This window comes from Callorhinchus milii, unplaced genomic scaffold (assembly GCF_018977255.1).
Source record: "Callorhinchus milii isolate IMCB2004 unplaced genomic scaffold, IMCB_Cmil_1.0 Scaffold3, whole genome shotgun sequence".
NCBI lineage: Eukaryota > Metazoa > Chordata > Chondrichthyes > Chimaeriformes > Callorhinchidae > Callorhinchus > Callorhinchus milii.
Window position 1 is genome coordinate 43088566 of NW_024704744.1, and position 17546 is coordinate 43106111.

Below are 17546 nucleotides of genomic sequence, written 5' to 3' on the forward strand. Positions count from 1 at the left end.
CCACTTTAAATTAGATTTAGGTCACACTATGTTAACCTTGTGTTAACCCACTGAGACAAACGTTTTTTTCTTGGGTCTCCCCTCAAGAGCCAGTACTGTTGCTCCTTTATGAATATAATAAATCTTGCATTTGAAATAGTACCTATTACATCAAAAGGTAAAGCGCTGCACAACTAGTTGCTGTAAATTGTGTGGGCACACAAAGCTTGCATTTGCAGTGAATCGGGCAGCCAATTCAAGAACAACAGTGTCCCACAAGCAGCCATAAAGTGAGCCACCTGGAGGGCAGGACACCGAGGAAAATTTGGCTCAGTTGATTAATGCCCAAATTTTGTTTTGATTAGTGCCCAAAACAAAATTTTGTTTTGATTAGGATCTTTAATGTCCACCTGGACAGTTGTCTCATCTGAAGAATGACATCTTTAACAATGCAGCAATCCACGGTACTGCACTGGAGTACTGTGGATTGCTGCATGGCGTATCAGTCTTGCAATGCAAATAAAGAGTTAACTTTGATGGAGGTAATCAATAAAAAAATTCAGATTATAAGGGCAATGTGAGATAGATACTTGGAAATATAAAACATGAATGTTTTAAAATTCTGGATGAAAAACTGAAGTTAATAATAATAATCCTTGCATTTTGATATGGCGCCTTATCATGTCTTCGAGACATTTCAAAGCCTTCACAGAATATACTGTAACATTAATTGACTGTATATTTTGTGGGCAAAATCCTGCAGACATTTGCACACAACAGTGTCCCACAAACAGTCGTGGATTGAGTAACCAATTTTTTTTAAAAAAGGAATTATCTAAAAGCGATCCACCAATTGACAATAACCGTTAACCACTTACTGCTAGGTAAACAGGCATGTGGAGTAAGGAAACTTGACCAACATTTCGTCCTGCCAGGAATCGAACCCCGGTTTCTCGCTTGCAAGGCGAGTGCTTTAACTACTGAGCTACAGGACAAGTATTAGGCGGAGGTTGACAAGAGCCAAGGCTTAGGATACTTCAAAGTACCCAAAATGCAATTGCCTTTCTCATGCATCCAACATCATAATATAGGTTAAACAATAATGCGTACAATTCTCTAGCACTGCTTCCTACGTCAAGACCCAATCCGGCAATTGTTTTGAGTACAAGGAATTCAAACTCAAAAGCAGTTCATGTTTAAAGGGTTCTGAGATCAAGTTGCTCAAAATTAAATTCCACAACTAGAGAGACATTTTTTCACATGCCTTTGACAAACCAAGATGGGATAGTGTCTCCTATCTACCACGCCTTCAAAAAGTGGTTGGTTGGCAGAATTATCAACAAATCGTATTCATAGTTAAGAAAATTCTTGATGTGAAGATACAAAATAAAGCCCCTCAGACATACAATACAAATTACAAAATAATTTACATAAAATCAGCTGTGCATTTCCTCCAAGATTCAAATCAAATTTTTTGGGCTCTTATAATTAATAGGGAACACATTACTATACCCAAAACTGAAACTCCTCAATTCTTCTTGCCATTGAATGGAAATAGAGAAATAGGGAAATGGGGTAAAAATGTATGATCTCTACTTGGAAAATTAGAACCTGGGCTTTATGATGGGCATCGAGTTTCCAGAAGGCTTGCTCATCTTGAGAATGAAAAATCCGGCCTAGGAAAGGTGAGCTCAGCACACAAATCTGCCAGCAACAGGTGGAGGTGGAGTCCTGAAGCTCAGTGGAGTCCTGTAGTACAGGTGGAGTCCTGTAGTTCAGTGGTTAGATCACTTGCTTTGCAAGCGAGAGACCTGGGTTCGATTCCCGGCAGGGTGAAACCTCGGGCAAGCTTCCTTGCTCCACATGCCTGATAATAATCCCTCAAAAAACAATAATAAATTAGTCATTTCAATCCACGACTGTTTGTGGGACACTACTGTGTGCAATTGGCTGCCACATTTCACCCACAAATATACAGTCAATTCACATTTACAGTCTATTCTGTGAAGCGCATTGCGACGTCTAGAAGATGCGAAAAGCACTATATCAAATGCAAGGATTATTAATATTATAGCAACCACTGCACCTTCCCTCCCTCTCTGTGTCTCCCTCCGTCTGTCTCTCTATCTTTCTTTCCAATAAATAAAATTTAGAGAAAGGTGGGAAGTTGCTGTGTGCAAACTGGCTGCCACATTTCAGCCACAAAATACAGTAACTCCATTTTCGAGTACATTCTGTGAAGCGCTTTGAGTCAACCCGACGATGTGATGAGGTGCTATATCAAATGCAAGGATTAATATAATATACAAATTTTTATCCTCCGATGTAAAATGCAGTAAAATGGTGACTATCATGTTGGAGCATGAATGCATAATAGAAATAAAATGCTATTACTTTAAATAAATTTAGTAAGCTTTGAATTTAAGCTAAAAATATAAATTTAGTTTAATCATGAATTTTGATATCTGCAGTTGATTCCAAATATGGCAAGTTGAAAAAAATGAACAATTTTACAATTATATAGAACCTTTCAAGTTGGAAGGATATCTCAATGCACAAGAGCTGACTGGAAGCTCTGTAAAGCACCTCGTGTAAATTAAACACATTAATAAGTATCAAACGAGAGTATCAAACTAGCATAAAGCATGACTGAATGTGCTGATAGTTCTCTCCAAAGCCACTAAAAATAAAAAAACGTAAATTGAATGAAAGCAAATCAGATTACCTGTTCATTTATAAATAAAGTTACAAGCTATACTACCTCCACCTTTCTGATTGCATGAAGAATTTAGGCAAACATTCTTTTCTAAAAAGTAGCTCACCAAGTAATCAGGGCAAGATTGGAAACCTTATTGTCTTAATAAATCAGATACTTTAAATCTGGTTTGATACAGGCCCCACTGAAAATGTAGAAAATAGTTCAATTTACTCCTGCACATTTGCTGTTTGTAAACCTAAAACAGACTAATCAGCTGTCAAACACACTTTAAGAAGATTTGCAATATGCTTACTTGGGAATAGAATATACTTTATCACAAGTCCTTAGAGACAAGAACACAAGTAATTATTTATGGATAATCTGGAGCTCTTAAAATACTAATTTCACAAACAGAGAAAATCACCCATTGATCAATGATTGCATTAGGAGTGACAATTCAGAAATGTTAGATTTGTTTTTTCCCACAATTGGGTGGACATGAGAAAGGAAAACTAAACAACCTGCTGCTGAAACATGGCAATATACACTTATTAAGACTTATCTATCAATGTGAACCCAAATGAAAAATAGAATATTTATTTAAAACCTAAAGTTAGTATAATTTATATGGGAGTGTTGAGTGTTATGTTACTTAACTTTTAGAATATCAAAATGCTCATAATTAACACTGTTGTAATCTTTCTGCTCCTCAACCAGAACCACATATAAAACCTATCCATCATCTGATCATTCCATTGGTAGAGGCAGAATGGACAAATTATCAGTACTCAGTTAAACCTATGGTAATATTCACGAGCTAGATATAATGATCAATTCTGCTGAGTCAGAGATTTATATTTTTGTAGATGCCCCTATATGTTGAGTGAACAATGAGGTGCTTCATCCATTAAATAAATCTAGTGGTAGCACTGAACTCCTTGTTTTTGAAGCAAATCATACATATTGAGAAAATTTAACATCAACAACTTGCATTTATATAGCGCCCTCCATGCCAGACTGAGTGTCAGAGCACTTAACAATGGCGAAGCCCAAGGCCAAGCCAGGGGGAGGGGGAAGGTGACCCTAGGCGCGGTCGAAGAGGAAGATCTTTAGGCACGACCTGAAGATGGGGCAGGAGGGATCAAGGTGAAGGGGTTGAGGTCTCCAAAGGGAGTTCCAAAGTTTTGGGGCGTAGCGGCTGAAGGCACGGTCGCCGATAGTGGAGCAGAGGATTTGGGGGACGCGGAGGAGGCTGGACCAAGTAGAGTGGAGGCAGCGGGTACTGCTATGGGAAGAGAGGAGGTTAGAGAGACAGGGATTGCCAAGGAATGGAGAAATTTAAACACAAGAGTGAGGATCTTGAAGCTGATCCGCTTTGTGACAGGGAGCCAGTGGAATTTGGCAACGACTGGACTAATCGGGGTATGAGGTTTGGTGCAGGTGAGAATGCGAGTGGCAGAGTTTTGAATGAGCTGAATTTTGTGAATAGTGGAGGAGGGGAGACCGGCAAGCAGGGCATTAGAGTAGTCCAGCCCAGAGGTGACAAAGGCATGGAAAAGGGTTTCGGCAGCTTTTGGGGAGAGGTATTGTTGGAGACGGGCAAGTACTTGAATATGAGGAATATTTAAAGAGCGTACAGAACAAGCAGAGATTAAACAACATAGCAAAACATGGCAGCACTGGCATGATGGGCCACATAGCCTGATTCTGGGTTGCAGCTTTCTAAAATTCAAGTTCTATATGGCTAATATATTGTACCAACATTAAACTATTTGTCTCATCTGGAATGTTGAACATACAGAAGTATCCAAAATCCATTGAAAATCATCAATTATTCACCTTTCTTGCAGCATGGATGTCAAAGAATGGCTTGTTTCGGACACTAAACGGTTCCCGCGTTTTGTCAATCTGCCCGGTCTTCATTTTTTCATGCCTTGGTTGTATTATCTCCTTCTCAATACAGCTCAGTCGAACATTAAAATCACAGTCTCCAACTGGCTTTCCCTATAATGAGGGCAAAATATATGAATTAGCACAGCAGTCAACAAGCTTTAGTTATTTTCTCTTCTTCCTTTTTCAGACCGCTATGCACTACAACTGGGGAAAGGAAGTCGGTCCTTGCCAATGCCACTCCTCAGGCAGTACTAGAGAACGGGCGGGATACCCTATAGAGAGCCCGGAAATATTAAGCATTTGGTTTCCACTTTACACTTAATTTCCTCCCTCTCATTATGAAGCAGCTGAAATCAAGAAGTCACAGATGCAAACCTGAGGATTACTATTCATTTGACATCATGCTTGTGACTGAAGTCAACAATAAGATTCTATTTGCGCACTGCACTAGTGCATGGACGTATTCAAATAAATTAAACACCAGAATTGCATAAAGTTAATTGCTCTTCATCTTGCATAATACCAGTTATTCAATCTTCTGATAAATCTCCAAATTGTACTGAACAAAATATGGTTTGAAAGAGGGGAGGGAGGGGGCAAGGTGTAAGGATTGAAGGAGAGTTTCAGAGTTTTGGTGCATAGGGGCTGAAGGCACAGCCCCCGAAGGGGGGAGGGGACAAGCGACAAACAGGAGGCCGGAGCCAACCGAGCGGATGGTGGAGTAAGTAGATCGGATACATAGGGAGGTGGAGAGCAAGAAGGGATTTGAAAAAGAGTGATAGTATCTTGAAATCGATCCGTTCGGTAATTGGGAGCCAGTGGAGCCTGGCAAGGACTGGTGTGATGGGGGTACAGAGTTTTGTGAGGATGAATATCCGGGCAGCGGAGTTTTGGATTAATTGAATTCTGTGTATCGTGGAGACCAGCGAAGAGGGCATTAGAATAGTCCAGCTGGGAAGTAACAAAGGCGTGGATGAGGGTTTTGGCTGCAATGGTTGTGAGTTATGGATGGAGGCGGGCAATGTGGCGGATGTGGAAAAAGCAGTCCTGGTCAGGGAACTAATGTGGAGAAGAAAGGAAAGCTGGGGATCAAACCTGACTTCTATGTTTTGCACGGGTTCAGTCAGTCTGAGGGAGAGCCCAGGGAGTTTGAGGAGTTCAGACCCACAGGAGAGAAGACTTTGACAGAAACCAAAGAATATGGCTTCTGTCTGGCTGACATTCAGCTGCCAGATTTTTCCACTCATCCAGGCCTTGATGTCCGTCAAACATCAGTGGACTGGGAGTCACAGCTGGAGGAGGAGAAGTAGATTTGGGTGTCATCCACATTCATGTGGAAGTTGACCCCTTGTCTGCAGACATCATCGAGAGGGAGCATGTGGATAAGGAAAAGAATAAGGTAAGAATTGAGCTTTGGGGTATCCCGCAGGTGGGAAAGGGAGGAAAAAACATTTGCCCAGATGTATTGTTGCCAGTTTGTTAAGTAGGATTCGATCCATGTAAGTGTGGTCCCACTAAGTTGAATAAGGGAGAGGCGGTGGGGGGTAGCATGATCGATTGTGCTGAACGCGGCAGAAAGGTCCAGGAGGACAAGGAGGCAGAGGGAGCCCTAGTCAGAGAGAGAGGACATAATTTGTTACTTTGATGCACGCTGTCTCTGTGCTGTGCGCAGGGCAAAACCCGACTGGGAGAGTTTGAGTTGGGAGTGGAGGGAGAGGTGTGAGCAAAGTTGATTTGCAAATGGAGGTCAAACACGGTTACCTTACTGACTGTCAACTGACAATCCCAAATACATTCCCACCTTTCTTGATGGGCTTGATTATACCATGTCCAAACATATACAAAGTAATCTGAACAAAGTTACAGCCTTATTGAAAACAAGCAACAAACAGGGCATAGAAACTTGTTCTGGAAAATATCCAGATCCCTAAAATCTAGGGTACAAATTTACACAACCATAAACAGGAACATTCCCAATAGATGGCACACTTTTTCATAGTTTGAGTTTTCATATCTTCAGGATTTATAGAATAGACTTTTTGAACGCACATATCCTTTGCCTTTGAAAACACAAGTTCACCAGTGAAAAGGCAACTGACAAGGCAAACAACCTCAAAATGTGCAGGAGAAGGGGTGGGGGAAGCAACCAGGCAAATTAAAACCTATCCTGACAAAAGTCAGTGATCAGATGTCAGTACCTCAGAAATGAATTATCAAATAGCATAAGGCAATAGTTCAGATATTTACCTATACTAGTAATTAGTGATTGCGTTTTTCTTATGTTCTTTTTAGTTATTACTGGATGCTACCACGTATGAGTCAGTACTCAAGACTTTTATTTATAGAGAATGTTGCAGAATAGAAACAGGCAATTTGGCGCATCAACAACAAAATGACATTTGTATAGCGCCTTTCACATCGGGAGGACGTCCCAAGGCACTGGACAATCAGCATTTTGGACCTGAGCTGGGTGCGGGACACAGGGGGAAGGAGGGTGACAGAAGGCACGGTCGAAGAGGAGAGTTTTGAGACAAGTCTTGAAGAAGGCAAGGAAGGGGGTAGGATGGAGTTCCAGAGGGTAGAGACAGAGTGGCTGAAGGCTCACCCGCTGATGGTGGGGGTGAGGCGGCCGTCGTGAAGCAGGCCGGAACCCGCTGAGCGGATGGAACGGGCAGGTTGTTAGGAGGTCGCAGAGGTAAGGAGGAGCAAGGCGTTGGAGGACCTTGAAACTGAGGACCAGGATCTTGAACTGTATCTTCTGTGTGATGGGAAGTCAGTGGAGTCGGGCGAAGATGGGGGTGATAGGGTCGCGGAGCCTGGTGCAGGAGAGGACATGGACTGCAGAGTTCTGGATGATCTGCAGCCTACGAAGGGAGGAGTTGGGGAGGCCGACAAGCAGGGCGTTTGCGTAGTCGAGCCTGGATGTTATGAGTGGGTGTTAGAGGGTCTCGGAGGCTGCGGTATGAGACAGCGACGGAGCTGGGCGATGTTGCAGAGGTGGGAAAAGGCGGAGGGGGTCATGGTATAGATGTGGGGTATGAAGAACAGTTGAGGGTCAAACAGGACCCAAGGTTCCGTATTGGCTCCATTAGTTGTAGTGTGCATCCATGGATGGTGATGCTGTCAGCGCTCGTGATATGGAGGCACCGACGGGAGCCAAGCAGAAGGGCCCTGGTCTTGTTGACATTCAACTGAAGGAAGTTAGCTCTCATCCAGGACTTGATATCCGACAGACAGTCTGTGAGAACAGCAGTGGTCCTGGCGTTGATGGTAGAGGCAGAGGGCAGAGTTGGGTGTCATCCGCATACATGCTTTACGCGTTTAAACTTTACGAGAGTTTGCTCCTCCTAAATTCTCCTATACCTGTCTATTCTCTTCTCCCTTGTGTATGCATCAACTTAACTACATTGATACGTTTTCCTTCAAACACAGCTTCCGACAGTGAGTTACATGTACGAAAAGGGAATTTCTCCCAGTGTCCCGGTCAATGATCAACAGATAAAATTCCTGGTTTCTTCGGTCATCTTTTCCTCTACTGCCTTCTCTTCCCACCCTCAGCTCAGTTACCCATTCAGCTTTGTGATGTTCTCCTGGCATGAAAGACACTATATAAATGTACATTGTATTATATTTAAAATTGGTCATTCATTTCATGGTCATTTATTGTAGTGCGCAGATTGGCTGCCACATTCTTCTACAAAATAAAGTCACTATACTTCTCAGTAAATCCTGTGAAGCGCTTTGAGACTCCTCCAGACAAGAAAGGCACTATACCAAATTAAAGGATTATTATTCTTACAACTCACTTTGAAAGGAAATTCTCTTTTAGATGAGCTACTGACTACCTTATATTTATCCCCCCTCAATTTGAACTCGACAAAAAGTGGAACCTGCCTATTAGCGTCCACCTTACTTTCAAACCATTTTAAAATTCCCAATTCCGCTGAAATAAAGAAGAAACCCTAAACTATAAATTAAATATAATTCTCAACCTATAGGCAATATTTTTTTACAATTACTCACAGCAGAAAATGTCAACTTAGTTAATTAACTACAGCCTAAAACTGGTGAGATACCAAGATTGCAATTATAAGATACTCTTCCCAAAAACATTCTCCATTGTGAAATAAAAAGACAAGGCCTGAACGATTTTGAAATTGGCACGATTCAGTTAACTGGAAATTATGTTGTCATTATTTAAAGTTCAACTTCAGCCTCCAGAGCACTGATATTGACATACAATTCATATCAACCATATCATGGAAACTCATTCCATTACCAGGTTAGCCACCACTGAAGGCTCAGTTCATTTTCTTTTTTATTAAACCCACATAAAAATGCAATAACTTTTCTTATCTAACTCCAAAATCCACCTAAATTATAATGTTGAATGCTGCATGTGCTCATTTCCATTTCCAAGTCAGCCAGGTTTCCAAATCAGCCAGGTTTCTGACCCATTTGACTATCGTTCATTTGACTATCATTTCTGCCAGGAGTATAATAATAATCCTTGCATTTGACATAGCACTTTTCATGTCTTCTCAACGTCTCAAAGCGCTTCACAGAATATGCTGTGAAGTGAATTGACCGTATATTTGTGGGCGAAACGCGGCAGCTAATTGCGCACAGCAGTGTCCCACAAACAGTCGTGGATTGAAAATGATCAATTTTTTTTTTTTTGGTTTGGAGGGAGTATTATTAGGCATGTAGAGTAAGGAAACTTGCCCAAGGTTTCGCCCTGCCTGGAATTGAACCCAGATGTCTCGCTTGCAAGGCGAGTGCTCTAACCACTGAGCTACAGGACAACAACAACAACAAGATTCCATTTATAGAGCGCCTTTCACGTCGGGAGGACGTCCCAAGGCGCTGTACAGTTGGGTCAGGACCCGAGCAGGGGGGAAATGGTCAGGGTGAGGGGAGGGAAGGGAGGGAGCGAGGAGGGGTAGAGAGTCGAGAGGGGAGCTGAAGGCACGGTCAAAGAGAAAGGTCTTGAGACCGGCCTTGAAGGAGGAAAGGGAGGAAGCAAGGCGAAGGCACTGGGGGATAGAGTTCCAGAGCCTAGGGGCTGAGAGGCTGAAGGCCCGGCCACCGATGGACTCCACAAGTATATATCAGAGGGATCCACATATGCATACCACCCATACATGGAAATTTTCCCGTGTCTGGAATGAAATGTCCACTCTCTCTCTGAAGGAACACAGCCTAATTACCTAATTCTGGAGAATATTAGATGCAGTTGATGACAGCCAAACCTTGGGAACCCCAGAGTGCAGCTAAAACTGCAAGTTTGAGTCTTTGGAAACACAGGTTAAATCTCACAAAAGATAACCATGTTGCCAATACAACAATACAATTGTTATCAATGTCTGTACAAACATCAAATGTTCGCCCACAAAATACAACAATAAATTCTTTGAAGCACTTTGAGATGTCTTCCCAACTTCAAAGCCCTATATCAAATGCAAGGATTGGAATCGCCAACTCTGATTTGAGATGTAGGTCTGGATCATCTTGACAAGCTGGAATATAATCATTTATTATATATTATTATTGTTATAAAAGGGTTAAACAACCTTCTTGACTATTCAGGCAGTTGCTCAGTATTGTCAACACTTAGCTGGCAGTCAGGCAGATTTGCTTCACAGCATGCCTGTCGTTCGCTCAAGGCCCCTTTCATGGGGACCTGGAATAAGCAGGTGGAGATGAGTAAACCTAGTACAAGTCCAGGGTGCAAACTAGTCCAGTACTTTGGGACATTCTCCCGAAGTGAAAGGCGCAATAAAAATGTAAATATATTGTTTGTACAAGGCATTGGATTTGGACATTGGATCACAAAGGTGACTAGCATAATGTGCCTTCTCCCAATGGCTGAAGGTAGGTGCATATCAATAAAGTAACTCTGAGGCTTGGAGTGACAGTTAGAAGTCATGCTCACACTTCAGGGCTTGGTGTAGATCTTAATTGGTATGGAGAGGTAAGCAACTACTGCAGAAATGCTGCACATAAAACCGGTGGAACCACTGTTTAATTGGTAGGGGTGTGTATGTGTGTGGCTCTTGTTTGGAAGGAATTTCTGGTATCTTCTAATCACTTTGGCTTGGCATATGTCTAATGACCAACATTACATATAATGACTATCCTGGGAAGCAGGGGGGGAGGGTGGGGGGAAGAGAGAAGAAAGAAGGCAGCTGGGATTCCTTATTTCTTTGGAGCGGAGTTAGATCTAAGGAGGCATGCCACCTAATGGGATACCAAATAAGAGTCAATCCTCTGTAACAGTCTCAGTATTTCAGTTCCGGAGCCAGCCAGTCCACCGTAGTCCAATATTCTGTTGAAAGCAGACTAACACTACAAACCAAGTATGGTGATGGGTTTTTGCATGTGTCAGATCCCTGGATGAACAAACAGAATCTTCAGATCTCTTAACTGCAGTGTACAAAATGTTAATACATGACTACTTTCTAAGAAACAGCAGATGGAGCATTCATACTTAAAATGGAATCTGATACCCAAACTCCCAGAGTTTGCATTAAAGACACTCACATAGCAGTGGGAGACCTAGATGTGTAATTTTCAGGGAGACCCATTGTACTACTTAGCTCATCTGTGAAAAAAGACAACTGTAAAAGAATTAAAAGCCCCTAGAGTATAGCAGAGGAACTAAGAAATAGTCATGTTTTAGAAGGCCATTTCCTGTCCCAGTAGAATACAACAAAAACACATTTGTATAGCGCCTTTCACATCGAGAGGACGTCCCAAGGCGCTGGACAGTCAGGGTTTCGGACCTGAGCTGGGGGGTCAGGATTGGGAGGGTGGAGGGCAGGGAGGGAAGCAGGGTGATCGAAAGCACGGTCAAAGAGGAAGGTCTTTAGAGGGTCTTGAAGGAGGCAAGGGACGAATTGAAGGAGGCGAGGCGAATGGACTGCGGGATGGAGTTCCAGAGGGTGGGGGCTGAGTAACTGAAGTCTTCCTCACCAATGGTGGGGTGGGTGAGGTAGGGGATGTGAAGCAGGCCAGATCCCGCTGAGCGGAGGGAGCAGGCAGGATGGTAGGGGGTTAGGGGATCGCACGGATAAGGAGGAGCAAGGCCGTAGAGGGCTTTGTAGGTGAGGACCAGGAGCTTGAACTGTATCTTCTGTGCGATGGGAAGCCAGTGGAGTCGGACGAGAATGGGGGTGATAGGGTCACGGAGCCTGGTGCAGGAGAGGACATGGGCTGCAGAGTTCTCAACGATCTGCCACCTATGGAGGGAGGAGTTGGGGGACCAAAAGGGAGTTGTTTTCATAGTTAAGCCTTGATGTTATGAATGCGTGTATGATGGTTTCGGTTGCCTGCAGTTTGAGACAATGGAGGAGCTGGGCAATGTTGCGGAAGTGGGGGACGGCAGAGCAGTTCAGGGTACAGATGTGGGGTAAAAAGGATAGCTGAGGTTCAAACAAGACGCCAAGGTTCCGGACTGGCTTAGTAAAGTGGAGTGTGCAACCATGGATGGTGATGCTGTCAGGGCCTGAGGTGTGGAGGTAGTGACGGGAGCCAATCAGGAGAGTGTTGGTCTTGTTGACATTCAATTGAAAGCTTCATAGCTTTCATCCAAGACTTGATGTCCGATAGACAGTCTGTCAGGACAACAGTGGTCCTGGAGTCAAGGGTGGAGGCAGAGAGATAGAGTTGGGTATCATCGGCATACATATGGACGTTGTCCCCATGTCTGCGGATGATGTCACTAAGAGGGAGCATATAATAATAACCCTTGCATTTGATATAGCACTTTTCACATCTTCTAGACATCTCAAAGCACTTCACAGAATATATTGTAAAGTGAATTGACTGTATAGTTGTGGGCAAAATATGGATATTGAAGAGGAGGGGACCAAGGACAGAGCCCTGAGGAACGCTGCATGAGATGCTGCGGAGGACTAGAGGAGAAAGCATTTGTGGAGATGAAGTGGAGGCGGTGTGAAAGGTACAATCTGAACCATTCAAGGACAGAACTGTGAAGGTTGAGGTGAGAGAGATAGTGATCATATCTATTCTTGCATGATCTAATGGTTCTTCAAATTGTGCTTCCAATAGGTTTTATTAAAGATTTTATAGTACTGCCCAAGATTAAATGGTTGACACTAAATGTCAGTGCATTGAGAAACTTAACTATCCACGCACTGATCAAAGTTGACTTCTCAATGGAGGACTTTTTCCTTCAAGGCACTTCCCGGTATTTGTATGCAGTTGAACTTAGAATTAGATGGCAAATAGGTAATTTGATATAACCAGATCACTCTACTCTGCACAAGAGACACAGAATCCAGAGCACCAAAAACCACAGTGAGTGTTCCTCAAATGGTACAGTGCGAGATAATAATAATAATCATCCTATAATAGTGCCCTTTTCACGCCTTTGAGACATCTCAAAGTGCTTCACAGAATATACTGTAAAGTAAATTGGCTCTATATTTTGCAGGTGAAACGCAGCAGACAATTGTGCACAGTCAAGGATTGAGTGACCATATTATTATTATTTTTTAAAAAGAGATAAATACCCATTTTCATTTTTGAGACATTCCTGACGAGCCAGCTGTTCCTCTTACAAGACATTGGCAGCTCTTTGAAGATACAATATAGATTGGCTGATACCAAGAAATAGTCTTGCGAGTAAGCTGTCAAACTATTCTCATATTTTGCTGCATCGTTTTAAATGTCTCTTCCGTGCTTCGAATATTTCAAAACCTAAATCATGTGGTTTAGACAAAATAATCTTTATAAATCAGTTTTGGGAACAAAATCAATTAGTAATAGTCAAAAATAAATTCTTGATGAGATAAACTGCTGAGGTTAGTTTCTTCAACCAATTATGCTGTCTCTTAACAGGAATCAACAGTTTCTAACGATTTAAATATATGTGGATTGTTAATCAACAGATAATTACCAGAAATTATTATCACTCAAACATGCAGTGAATGTGCATCAGGATTGCTAATCCTTCAGGGAGGACAATATTACATTAACCTCATAAGTGTTCTTCTTGCTGTTAACCACAGTGACATCTGCTGCAGCCAAAATGAGCGAAAACAGAACCCAAATTGAACTATATTTTGAAAAGAGATATAAGGAATAGATTTTAATCAGGGTTTCATCAATGCCCATATATTGCTGATGTTTGCCACCATATTGCTCTATTTAAATTCCAAAAAGAGTATAACACTCTGTTGTCAATCCCAGACATCAACTATTCTGTATGTAAATTCCATTCCAAATGTATCAAAGTCATTGAAGTCTTACTCACGTGTAAGCAATAAGTTCAAATAATGAAAACAAAACTATTTTTAAATCGCACAACTAATATCCACTTCATTGTTTTTTAAAGTACTACATTTCTTTTATTCTTCTAGGCAAATGTGCAGGTATCAGGTGAAGACAAGACTAAGTTCACTTTTGATGCTCTTCATGGTCAAAGAGACTGCCGGCACTCCTATTTGGACTTGTCTAACTTTTAAAGCTCTCCACTGTCTTGCCCCAACCTATCTCTATCCCCAACCTTTCTATGCCCGCACCTTCAATTATTTTCCCATCTCTATTCCCTTTTGCTCCCACCCCTCAATTCAGTGCAAACCCTCGATTGTCCGGCACCTTGGGCCATTCTCCCTACATGAAATGTGCCGTATAAATGCAATTTGTTGTACATGAAAATAAGTATTTAGGTGGGCAATGTCTGTACTCCAGTATGAACCAGCATCTTCAGAAAAGGGGGAAATAAATAGTTTTCAAACATTAAAAACAGGTGTAAGCCTGACTCAGTTGGTAGCATTTCTACCACTGAGCCAGAAGGTTGTAGATTCAAGCTCCAAGTCAGGACTTTGAACTCATAGCCTACTAACAATTGTTAAGCCTTGAAAGAGCCATTAATGTTACTTTTATATTGGAGCATCAAATGTACTAACAGCATTGCTTAACAATCCAAGTAATAGCGCTGACATTGGAGCACCACTCTAACTGCAACCACAGTACTTAGAATTAGAAATCCTAGAATTTCCTGCTTTTTGTCAGCACATGGCAGTGCATACATATAGCTTATGATGTCATTGCAATTGGCACAATGTTAAGCGCTTTATACATATACAGGATCTAATCAATCATCCAAACAACAAAGCATTATCAAAGGTGCCATTTTAAGATGATAGCAAATTGGGCCCTTTCCTCAAAGAGACAATAAAGATCCAGGACATTTTCAAGAAGAAAAGGTTGTTTAAACTGATGTCCTGGCCAACAATTCCCCAAATTAAATTGTTATTCACCTCATGGCCGCTTGTCGAGACCTTGCTGAGTGTAAAATGATTGCCACGTTTCCTATAAAAGTTACTATACTTCAAACAAACTACTGGGAAGCACTTCCAGACTTTAATTTCAAAACGTGTGCCATAATCTCATTAACCAGATAGTATGACAACACAGCTTCCAGCAATAGTCTTCTGTGACAAGTATTCATCACATATACCTAAAAGTTCAAAATAAGGCCATTTGAAGTCTTACGGAATACTACACTGCAATCCAAATTTCAGAAAAATGAGACCTTATTTATTTTAACACCCAAACAGACTCATGCAGTGAAATACCAAATCAATATTTATCCAAGTAAGCTAGCTAGAAGTTTTACAGAAGAGCAAGATCAAAACCACACCAACTCACAAGGAGCTCAGTTTCAAGCTTTAGCCTAACAAGATGTTGCAAATACTCAATATAGATGATCACAAAAGAGAAGACTAATTTGCCTGAACGAACATCTTCTTAATGTTATTAGCCCACCCAGAAGAAGTTCTCCCAAAATGAAAGGTGCTATACAAGCGTAACTTCTATTGGTGAATGGGTTTCTTGAAGCAGTAAAAATGGCTTCTCAGACAACATCAGGTGTTGTTCTAAGAAACTGCCATATCTGATCCCTTCCCTTATCACAGACCAAGAGTACCATGGGTGCAAGCATGTTCAGAGTAGAAAACACCAGTTAACTAGAATGACCATTTCCCATTTTAGATGTTCTGCTGGAGCACCAGCCCATGTTTCAGGTTGGATGTTCTGGGTGGTCCAGATCCCGTTCATCTGTATCTGGGATGTAACCGGAAACTGAATGCAAAAGAAAACTATCCGACCAAAAAGATGATTTGTTCCAAGGTTTGATTTTATATTGCAATTATACAAAACTTTTAAAACACTTCAATGAAGGAATAGATAACAGTGTCAACTGAATGTAGTAATTTGAAATTCAGCGCTCACTCTTATGATACTATGATATGAGTGAGCACCTCCAAATCAGTTTTTACTGTTGATATAATAAGAAAGGTGAAGGAAGGCACAAGAAATACCATAACAATTGGAGTGTGAAGAATTTAAGTCAAATTTTTTTTTCATTTAAAAAAAAGGAAGTTTTTTTGTACAATACTGAATTAGTATGGTGGAAATGTATGACACCTTTTGCCTCATCTAAAGCCTTCATTTCATTGCTGTGTAAAAACATCAAACAAGAATCTGAATTACACACATTATTGTTATTAACAATGGTGCTGAAAGTCCTTGAACCGATCAATATAACCAGTAAAGCATTTATTATCATTCCATCTCAAGTTACTGCTCATATTTTCTGGACACTCAGACTGCACTGACTTCCCATCACACAGAGGATACAGTTCAAGATCCTAGACTTCACCTTCAAAGCCCTCCATAGTCTTGCTCCCCCCTACCTCTGCGACTACCTAAACCCCAACCATCCTTCTCGCTCCCTCCATTTAGCAGGCTCCGGACTGCTTCATGACCCCCGCCTCACTCCCCCCACTATTGGCAGCCGGACCTTCTGCCACTCTGCCCACACCCTCTGGAATGTCCATCGCACAGTACCTCCGCCTCGCCTCTTCCCTTGCCTCCTTCAAGACCCATCTCAAGACCTTCCTCTTTGACTGTGCTTTCGATCTCCCTGCTTCCCCCACGCCCTCCACCCTCCCCAATCCCGACCCTCAGCTCGGGTCCGAAACTCTGTCTGTTCAGTGCCTTGGGACGTCCTCCCGACCTGAAAGGTAATTTTGTTCTTGTTTTGCACAACTGCATGCTGAGTAATATAATCCTTGCATTTGATATAGCGCCTTATCACATTTTCGAGACATCTCAAAACACTTCACAGATTATATTGTAAAGTGAATTGATTGAGTATTTTGTGGGTGGAACATGGCAGCCAATTGTGCACAGCAGTGTCCCACAAACAGTCGTGGATTGAGTAACCAATTTTTTTAAAAAAAAGTAATTATTACCCTCGGAAAAGCGATCCATCAATCGACTAACAATCGGGTTCCTCTTTCTGCTAGGTAGACAGAGGCATGTGGAGTAAGGAAACTTGCCTAACCTTTCACCCTGCCGGGAATCGAACCCAGGTCTCTCGCTTGCAAGGCGAGTGCTCTAACCATTGAGCTACAACAACAACAATAACTTGCACGCAGGGTAGAGTCTCAGAGCGCTTAACAGTGGCGGAGCCTGACTCCGAGCCGGGGGGAGGTGGCCGTAAGCACGGTCAGAGGAAAGTTTTTAGGCGGGACTTGAAAAAGGGGAGAGAGGGGACAAGGCAGAGGGATTGAGGTAGTTCCAGAGTTTTGGGGCGTAGTGGCTGAAAGCATGACCTCTGATGGTGGGGCGGAGGGTGCGGGGGATGAGCAGGAGGCCGGTGCCAGTCGAGTGGAGGCGCCAGGTGGTGAATTGGGGATTGAGGAGGTAGCAAGGTGCCAGGGAGTGAAGGGATTTGAACACAAGAGTGCAGATCTTGAAGTCGATTTGTTCAGTGATGGGAAGCCAGTGGACCTTGGCCAGAACTGGTGAGATGTGGGTATGGAGTTTGGTCTGGGTCAGTATGCGGGCAGCGGAGTTTTGAATGAGCTGGATTTTGTGAATGGTGGAGCTAGGGAGACTAGTGAGGAATGTGTTGGAGTAATCCAAGCGGGAGGTAACA

At 42.3% G+C, this 17546-nt stretch overlaps 1 protein-coding gene across 3 annotated transcripts in view; it reads right to left on the minus strand.

Annotated features, from left to right (window-relative positions):
* Positions 1-17546, minus strand: part of rngtt (RNA guanylyltransferase and 5'-phosphatase) — a 170265-nt gene that overhangs the window by 107733 nt on the left and 44986 nt on the right. For all 3 annotated transcript variants that reach the window (XM_007905080.2, XM_007905079.2, XM_042333592.1), the window contains exon 11: positions 4517-4681. In XM_007905080.2, the coding sequence (XP_007903271.1) occupies positions 4517-4681 (165 nt within the window). The remainder of the gene's footprint in view (positions 1-4516; positions 4682-17546) is intronic.